Raw genomic sequence first — 10,068 nt, 5'->3', positions numbered from 1 at the left:
ACGCCCCCTTCTTAAAGGGACAGGGAGGTGGCAGCAGCTGGGGACGCCTTGGGGACATCCGGGGGTGGCACTGGGACACCCTGGGGACACCAAGGGGACATTGGGGGGACACTGGGGGGACATTGGGACACCCTGGGGACACGCTGGGGACACCTTGGGGGTGGCCCAGGGACATTGAGACACCTTGGGGACACTGTGGGGTCACGGGGACACCTTAGGGACACTTCAGGGACATTGGGGGGACACTGGGACACCTTGGGGACACCTTGGGGCCATTGTGGGGACAGTGGGGGGACATTGGGGGGTCACTGGGGGGACATTGGGACACCTTGGGGACACCAGGGGGACATTGGGACACCTTGGGGACACTCTGGGGAGTCACTGGGACACCTCAGGGACACCTCGGGGACATTGGGGGGACACTGGGACACCTTGGGGACACCTCTGGGGGGTCACGGGGACACCCTGGGGACATTTTTGGACATTTTGGACCCCTTGGGGGCACTTTGGGGACACCTTGGGGACATTTTGAGACCCTTTGGGGACATTTTGGGACAATTTGGGGACATTTTGGGCTGTCCCAGGACCTTGGGGACATTTTGGGACCCTCTGGGGACAATTTGGGACATTTTGGGACAATTTGGGGACATTTTGGGACCCTCTGGGGACATTTTGGGGACATTTTGGGACAATTTGGGGACATTTTGGGACACTTTGGGACATTTTGGGCTGTCCCAGGACCTTGGGGACATTTTGGGACCCTCTGGGGACAATTTGTGACCCTTTGGGGACATTTTGGGGCAATTTGGGGACATTCCGGGACCCCCCTGGTGGGCGGAGCCGCCAGAACCGGCTCCACCAATCAGAAGCCGCCGTTCCCTTGGAGGGGCGTGGCCACGCGGACCGAACCATTCCCAACGCGGGGGGGGGCCGCACCACTCACCCGCGGCCCCGCCCATCTCCCCGCCGATTGGTCGGCGCGTGATCTCGCCGGCGCTGATTGGCTGCAGGGGGGAAATCTCGCGAGGTTTGCCCCTGCAGGCTGCGCGGGCGGCCCCGTGCTCGGCCTCTTCCGGCGGCGGCGGCGGCGGCGAGGTCGGGGCGGGAGCGGGGCCGGGAGAAACGGGGAAAAAACGGGAAAAAACGGGGAAAAACGGGGAAAAGCGGGGAAAAACGGGCCGGGAGTGACCCCGCGCGTGTCCCCGCAGATGCCCGGCGTGACGGTGAAGGACGTGAACCAGCAGGAGTTCGTCAGGGCGCTGGCGGCGTTCCTGAAGAAGTGAGCGGGACCGGGGGGAACCGGGCACGGAGCGGAGGGACCGGGAGGGACCGGGGGGACCGGGCACGGAGCGGAGGGACCGCCGAGGGGCGGGCGGGGCGGGGCTGCTGCCGCTGCCGGGTCCCATCCCCGGTTCGGTTCCACGCTCGGTTCCCGGTTCCGGTTCCCATTCCTGGTCCCGGTTCCCGGTGCTGGTCCTGGTCCCATTCCCGGTTCCCATTCCTGGTTCCATCCCTGTTCCCGGTTCCATTCCCGTTCCCATTCCCAGTTCCCGGTCCCGGTTTCCATTCCCCGTTCCCGGTTCCCACTCCCGGTTCCCATTCCCATCTCCGGTTCCCATTCCCGGTTTCCAGTCCCGGTTGCCATTCCCGGTCCCGTTCCCATTTCCGGTCCTGGTTCCCTTTCCCCATTCCCGGTTCCCGGTCCCGGTTCCCACCGCCGGTTCCCGGTCCCGGTTCCGGTTCCCATTCCCCGGTTCCCGGTTCCCTTTCCCCATTCCCGGTTCCCGTTCCCGGTTCCCACTCCCCGTTCCCATTCCCGGTTCCGGTTCCCACTCCCCGTTCCCTTTCCCCATTCCCGGTTCCCATTCCCGGTTCCCTTTCCCCATTCCCGTTCCCATTCCCCATTCCCGGTTCCCACTCCCCGTTCCCGGTCCCGTTCCCGGTCCCATTCCCGGTTCCGGTTCCCACTCCCCATTCCCCGTTCCCGGTCCCGTTCCCGGTCCCGTTCCCCATTCCCCGGTCCCGGTCCCGTTCCCGGTTCCCTTTCCCCGGTTCCCGGTGCCATTCCCGGTTCCCGGTGCAGGTCCGGGAAGCTGAAGGTGCCGGACTGGGCGGACACGGTGAAGTTGGCCAAGCACAAGGAGCTGGCGCCGTACGACGAGAACTGGTTCTACACGCGGGCAGGTCAGCGGGGCCGGGACCGGGATAACGACCGGGATAACGGCCGGGAGACTGGGATACCGACTGGGATACCGACTGGGATACCGACCGGGATAACGACCGGGATAACGACCGGGATAACGGCCGGGAGGCCGGGATAACAGCCGGGATAATGACTGGGATACCGACCGGGATACTGACTGGGATACTGGGATAACGGCCGGGATAACGACCGGGATACCGACCGGGATAACGGCCGGGATAACGACCGGGATAACGGCCGGGATAACGGCCGGGAGACCGGGATAACGACCGGGATAATGACTGGGATAACGACCGGGGTACCGGGATAACGGCCGGGATAACGACCGGGAGACCGGGATACTGACCGGGAGACCGGGATAACAAACGGGATAACGGCCGGGATAATGACTGGGATAACGGCCGGGATAACGACCGGGATACCGGGATAACAACCGGGATAGTGACTGGGATAACGGCCGGGATAACGGCCGGGATAACGACTGGGATACCGGGATAACGACCGGGATATCAACTGGGACCGGGATACGGACCGGGGTACTGGTACCGGGACACCAACTGGGGTACCGGGGTACCGACCGGTGCCTGTCCCACGTGTCCCTGACATGTCCTTGGCGTGTCCCGCAGCCTCCACGGCGCGTCACCTGTACCTGCGTGGCGGGGCGGGCTCTGTGATCACCCGGGGGTCTCTCACATGTCCTTGACGTGTCCTTGGCGTGTTCCGCAGCCTCCACGGCGCGTCACCTGTACCTGCGTGGCGGGGCGGGCTCTGTGATCACCCGGGGGTCCCTCACATGTCCTTGACGTGTCCTTGGCGTGTTCCGCAGCCTCCACGGCGCGTCACCTGTACCTGCGTGGCGGGGCGGGCTCTGTGATCACCCGGGGGTCTCTCACATGTCCTTGACGTGTCCTTGGCGTGTTCCGCAGCCTCCACGGCGCGTCACCTGTACCTGCGTGGCGGGGCGGGCTCTGTGATCACCCGGGGGTCCCTCACATGTCCCTCACGTGTCCTTGGCGTGTCCCGCAGCCTCCACGGCGCGTCACCTCTACCTGCGTGGCGGGGCGGGCTCTGTGATCACCCGGGGGTCTCTCACATGTCCTTGACGTGTCCGTGGCGTGTTCCGCAGCCTCCACGGCGCGTCACCTGTACCTGCGTGGCGGGGCGGGCTCTGTGATCACCCGGGGGTCTCTCACATGTCCCTCACGTGTTCCTGGCGTGTTCCGCAGCCTCCACGGCGCGTCACCTGTACCTGCGTGGCGGGGCGGGCTCTGTGATCACCCGGGGGTCTCTCACATGTCCCTCACGTGTTCCTGGCGTGTTCCGCAGCCTCCACGGCGCGTCACCTGTACCTGCGTGGCGGGGCGGGCTCTGTGATCACCCGGGGGTCTCTCACATGTCCCTCACGTGTTCCTGGCGTGTTCCGCAGCCTCCACGGCGCGTCACCTGTACCTGCGTGGCGGGGCGGGCTCTGTGATCACCCGGGGGTCTCTCACATGTCCCTCACGTGTTCCTGGCGTGTTCCGCAGCCTCCACGGCGCGTCACCTCTACCTGCGTGGCGGGGCGGGCTCTGTGATCACCCGGGGGTCCCTCACATGTCTCTCACATGTCCTTGGCGTGTTCCGCAGCCTCCACGGCGCGTCACCTGTACCTGCGTGGCGGGGCGGGCGTGGGCTCCATGGCCAAGGTGTACGGCGGCCGGCAGCGCCGCGGCGTCCGGCCCAGCCACTTCAGCCGCGGCTCCGGCGCCGTGGCCCGGCGCGTGCTGCAGGCGCTGGAGGCGCTCAAGGTGGTGGAGAAGGACCAGGACGGGTCAGTTTGGGCTGAAAAACGGCCGTTTTGGGAAAAAAACGGGGTTTGGGGTGAAGAACGGGCAGTTTGGGGGTTGACGGTGTCCGGTTCTCGGCGGGTGGTGGGGAAGGACAAGGATGGGTCGATTTGGGGAGCAGAAGGCGGATTTTGGGGTGAAACGGGAGGTTTGGGGTGAAAAATGGAGATTTGGGGGAAAAACGGGGGGGTTTGGAGTGAAAAATAAGGATTTAGGGGCAGTTTGGGGTGAAAAATGGGGATTTGGGGGGTTTTGGTTTATGGGGGTCCACCTAGAGCTCAAGATGGTGGAGAAGGTCCAGGATGGGTCAATTTGGAGAGAAAAATGGGGATTTGGGGAAAAAACTGGGAATTTTGGGGTGAAAAACTGGGAATTTGGGTAAAAAATGGGGATTTTGGGTAAAAAACTGGGATTTTGGGTAAGTTTTGGGTGAAAAACGGGGATTTTGGGGTTTAGGTTTATGGGGTTTGGGTGTTTCTTGGGTCAGCTCTTTTGGGTGGTTTTGGTTGATTTTGTTTCCTTTGAGTTTTTGCTGATTTTACCCCATTTTTATCCCATTTTTATATTTTTTACCCCATTTTTGCTATGTTTATTCTATTTTTTTGCCCTTTCCCCCCATTATTTCCCATTTTTCCCACTTTTACCCTTTCCTCCTATTTTTTCTTTCTTTTCCCTTATCCCTCATTTTCACCCTTTCCCCTATCTTCCCCCCATTTTTTGCCATTTTTACACAATTTTTCCCATTTTCCCCCCATTTTTATCCCTTTACCCCAATTTTTCCCATTTCCCCCCATTCTTACCCATTTCCCTTTCATTTTTTCCCACATTTTTCCCATTTCCTCCCATTCTTACCCATTTCCCTTTCATTTTTTACCATTGTTCCACCATTTTTCCCATTTCCCCCCATTCTTACCCATTTCCCTTTCATTTTTTCTCATTTTCCCCCATTTTTCCCATTTTCCCACATTTTTCCCATTTCCTCCCATTCTTAACCCATTTCCCTTTCATTTTTTCCCATTCACCCCATTTTTATCCCTTTTCCCACATTTTTCCCATTTTCCCCCATTCTTACCCATTTCCCTTTCATTTATTACCATTTTCCCCCCATTTTTTCCCATTTTCCCCCGTTTTTTTCCCATTTTCCCCCGTTTTTCCCATTTTCCCCCATTTTCCCCCATTTTTCCCATTTTCCCCATTTTTCCCATTTCCCTTTCATTTTTTACCATTTTTCCCCCATTTCCCCCCATTTTTTCCCATTTCCCCCCCATTTTTCCCCCATTTTCCCCCATTTTTTCCCATTTCCCCCCGTTTTTTCCCATTTTCCCCCATTTTTCCCATTTTCCCCCATTTTTCCCATTTTCCCCCATTTTTCCCATTTCCCTTTCATTTTTTACCATTTTTCCCCCATTTTCCCCCCATTTTTTCCCATTTTCCCCCCATTTTTTACCATTTTTCCCCCATTTCCCCCCATTTTTTCCCATTTTCCCCCCATTTTTTCCCATTTTCCCCCGTTTTTTCCCATTTTTTCCCATTTTTCCCACCCAGGGGCCGCAAGCTGACCCCGCAGGGGCAGCGGGACCTGGATCGCATCGCCGGGCAGGTGAGTCCCCAGTTTCCCAAAATTTTACCTCAAATTCAGCCAAATTCGGCTCATTTTAACCCATTTCCCCCCATTTTTCCTCCCCCAGGTCGCCGCCGCCAGCAAGAAGCACTGAGGGAGCCAATAAATCATTTCAGCCTCCAAAATTTGAGTGTTTTTTTGAGGAAAAACCACCCAAAATCGGTTAAACTGGGGGGGAAATGCTGAAAAGCGCCCCAAAACGGGACGAGAAATCCTGAATTTGTGGGAGAAGCTGCACTGAGGAAAAAAAAATGCAGTGAAAAGAGCAGAAAATTGCAGAAAAAGAGGAAAAATTCGCAGTGAAAAGAGCAGAAAAATGCAAAAAATTGCGGTAAAAAGAGAAAAAAATTGCAGTGACAATAAGAAAAATTGCAACAAAAAGTAAAACAAATTGCAGTGAAAAGAGCAAAAAATTGCGGGAAAAAGAGAAAAAGAGGAGCCAATTTTTGTCCAAAAGTGTCAATTTTTAGCAGCAAGTTTTACAGGTGAAGGGGCCACGTCTGGGCTGAAAACACATTTAAAAGTGGAAAACGTGGAATTTTTTTTTGGGTTTCACGTGGGATTTTGGGTCTAAACCACTTAAAATTTCCCCTCAGAAAAGTGATTTTTACCTCACAGAATCAGTGAAAATCAGGTTTTCCCTCAGTAAAAAAAAAGGGTTTGCCTCAGAAGATGATGGGTTTGTGTAAAAAAATACAATTTGGCCCTAAAACTGGTGATTTTTACCTCACAGAATCAGTGAAAATCAGGTTTATCTCAGTAAAAAAAGGGGTTTGCCTCAGAAGATGAAGGTTTTGTGTAAAAAACCACATTTTGGTCCTAAATCTGGTGATTTTTACCTCACAGAATCGGTGAAAATCAGGTTTATTCCGTAAAAAAGGGGGTTTACCTCAGAAGATGATGGTTTTCTGTAAAAAGCCACATTTTGGTCCTAAAACTGGTGATTTTTACCTCACAGAATCGGCGAAAATCAGGTTTATTCAGTAAAAAAGGGGGGTTGCCTCAGAAGACAATGATTTTGTGTAAAAAACCACATTTTGGTCCTAAAACTGGTGATTTTTACCTCACAGAATCGGCGAAAATCAGGTTTATTCAGTAAAAAAGGGGGTTTACCTCAGAAGATGATGATTTTGTGTAAAAAAACCACATTTTGGTCCTAAATCTGGTGATTTTTACCTCACAGAATCAGTAAAAATCAGGTTTATTCAGTAAAAAAGGGGGTTGCCTCAGAAGATGATGATTTTGTGTAAAAAACCACATTTTGGTCCTAAATCTGGTGATTTTTACGTCACGGGATCAGTGAAAATCAGGTTTACTCAGTAAAAAAAAAGGGTTTACCTCAGAGGATGATCGATTTCTGTAAAAAAGAACCATTTTGGTGTCAAAACTGGTGATTTTTACCTCACGGGATGGGTAAAAATCAGGTTTATTAAGTAAAAAAGGGGGGGTTGCCTCAGAAGATGATGATTTTGTGTAAAAAAACACATTTTGGTCCTAAATCTGGTGATTTTTACCTCACAGAATCGGTGAAAATCAGGTTTATTCAGTAAAAAAGGGGGGTTGCCTCAGAAGATGAAGGTTTTGTGTAAAAAAGAACCATTTTGGTGTCAAAACTGGTGATTTTTACCTCATGGGATGGGTAAAAATCAGGTTTATTAAGTAAAAAAGGGGGGGTTGCCTCAGAAGATGATGATTTTGTGTAAAAAAACACATTTTGGTCCTAAAACTGGTGATTTTTACCTCACAGAATGAGTAAAAATCAGGTTTATTCAGTAAAAAAGGGGGTTTACCTCAGAGGATGATGGATTTCTGTCAAAAACCCCCATTTCGGCCCCCAAAGCGCCGTTTTTTACCTCCATTTGAAGTTTTTCCGTTTTCCCCCTCACGGCGCCGCTGCCGCCCTCGGGACTGCGGAAAGGGGCGGGGCCGGGCGGGGGAACGGCGGCTGCTGATTGGCCGGTTGGGCGGGAGGGGGCGTGGCCGAGGCCAAGGGCGGGAAACTCGCCGAGGGCGCGGCCGCCATTTTGTCGCGGCGCCTCAGGGGGAAGCGGCGGCGGCGGCGGCGGCTCCGAGCGCGGCCGCCATGGCTCAATCCCCGCTGCTGCCGCCTCCCCGCCGCCCTGGCACGGCGCTGCGAATGGCCGCTAGGCTCTGCGCGGCTCCTGGCGGCGTGGGGTTGCCCTCGGGTTGAGGGGAGCGGCGGGACGTGCCTCAGCCCGCGCCCCGGTGTGGGTGAGTGCAGGGTGAGGCGGGGCCTGAGGGTGTCAGCGGCTCCCAAGGGTGTCAGCGGCTCCCAAGGGTGTCAGCGGCTCCCGAGGGTGTCAGCGGCTCCCCAGGGTGTCAGCGGCGGCTCCCAAGGGTGTCAGCGGCTCCCCAGGGTGTCAGCGGCTCCCGCCGGACCCGTCCTGCTGTTCCCAGCCTGTTCCCTCAGCCGGGAGCCCCTCAGGGAGAAAGGAGCCTTCATCATCATCTTCATCATCATCATCTTCATTATCATCATCATCTTCGTCATCATCATCTTATCATCATCATCACCATCAATCATCATCATCTTCATCATCATCATCATCATCAATCATCTTCATCATCATCTTCATCATCATCAATCATCATCATCATCTTCATCATGATCATCATCACCATCAATCATCATCTTCATCATCATCTTCATCATCATCATATTCTTCATCTTCATCATCATCTTCATCATCATCACCATCATAATCACCATCAATCATCATCATCTTCATCATCATCTTCATCTTCATCATCATCACCATCAATCATCATCTTCATCATCATCTCCATCAATCATCATATTCATCATCTTCATCATCATCACCATCAATCATCATCTTCATCATCATCACCATCAATCATCATCATCTTCATCATCATCACCATCAATCATCATCATCTTCATCATCATCACCATCAATCATCATCATCTTCATCATCATCACCATCAATCATCATCATCTTCATCATCATCACCATCAATCATCTTCATCATCATCACCATCAATCATCATATTCATCATCATCATCATCACCATCAATCATCTTTATCTTCATCATCATCACCATCAATTATCTTCATCTTCATCATCAATCATCATCTTCATCATCTTCATCATCATCATCATCTCCATCAATCATCATATTCATCATCTCCATCAATCATCATATTCATCATCTTCATCATCATCATCATCTCCATCAATCATCTTCATCATCATCACCATCAATCATCATATTCATCATCTTCATCATCATCACCATCAATCATTATCATCTTCATCTTCATCATCATCTTCATCATCATCACCATCAATCATCATATTCATCTTCATCATCATCTTCATCATCATCACCATCAATCATCTTTATCTTCATCATTATCACCATCAATCATCTTCATCTTCATCATCAATCATCATCTTCATCTTCATCATCATCACCATCAATCATCATCATCTTCATCATCACCATCAATCATCTTTATCTTCATCATCATCACCATCAATCATAATCTTCATCATAATCTTCATCATCACCATCATCATCATCACCATCAGTCATCATCACCATCAATCATCATCACCATCAATCATCATCACCATCAATCATCATCATCATCATCACCATCAATCATCACCATCAATCACCACCATCTTCATCACCACCTTCATCATCCTCCCGGCTTCTGCCGCTGTCTCCCTCCAGAGAAGCTTCGGCAGGGACCCCGCTCATCCCGCCAGCCGCGGAGTTTTGGGGATAAAAACGCCGAAATCGGTGCCGGTGGAGCGGGGCCGAGTTCGTGCCTCGTCTCCATTGCATGTCCCCAAACCCTTGGTTTTACCCAATTTAGCCCAAACTGAGCCCAAATTGAGCCCCATTTGGACCATTGAGGTTCTGTATCGTCCCCGTTTTTTGGCAATTCAAACCTTGTTTTTGGCCCATTTTTGCCCAAATTTGTTCCCAGTTTGGTCCATTTTGGCCATTTCAGCCCCTTTTTGGCCCATTTTTCCCCTTTGTAACCCGATTTTTCACCTTTTTAACCCCATTTTATCCCGTTCAGCCTCGCTCTGGTCCCCTTTTGGCCACTTTATTCCCATTTTATCCCAGTTTCTCCCCAGTTTATCCCAGTTTATCCCAGTTTATGCCCATTTTAACCCCCTTTTCCCCATTTCCCCCGCTTTATCACCATTTTACCCCAATTTATCCAACTTTTAACCCATTTTTTCCCATTTTACCCCACTTCATCCCAATTTCTCCCCATTTTACCCCACTTTATTCCCACTTTATCCCAGTTTTTCCCCAGTTTATCCCAGTTTATCCCCATTTTAACCCAGTTTATCCCCATTTTAACCCCCTTTTCCTCATTTCCCCCACTTTATCACCATTTTACCCCAATT

General features: G+C 52.4%; 1 protein-coding gene across 1 annotated transcript; it reads left to right on the top strand.

The window, feature by feature from the left end:
- Nucleotides 1-1,039: 1,039 nt before the first annotated feature.
- On the top strand, nucleotides 1,040-5,775 carry RPS19 (ribosomal protein S19). The gene is made up of 6 exons (XM_077790732.1): nucleotides 1,040-1,095; nucleotides 1,209-1,279; nucleotides 2,084-2,184; nucleotides 3,830-4,013; nucleotides 5,575-5,629; nucleotides 5,718-5,775. The coding sequence occupies exons 2-6, from the start codon at nucleotides 1,209-1,211 to the stop codon at nucleotides 5,742-5,744; spliced, it is 438 nt and encodes a 145-aa protein (XP_077646858.1). The 5' UTR covers nucleotides 1,040-1,095; the 3' UTR covers nucleotides 5,745-5,775.
- Nucleotides 5,776-10,068: the final 4,293 nt, after the last annotated feature.

This window comes from Lonchura striata, unplaced genomic scaffold, assembly GCF_046129695.1.
Source record: "Lonchura striata isolate bLonStr1 unplaced genomic scaffold, bLonStr1.mat Scaffold_508, whole genome shotgun sequence".
Taxonomy (NCBI): domain Eukaryota; kingdom Metazoa; phylum Chordata; class Aves; order Passeriformes; family Estrildidae; genus Lonchura; species Lonchura striata.
This window is presented reverse-complemented; position numbering and strand designations above follow the sequence as displayed.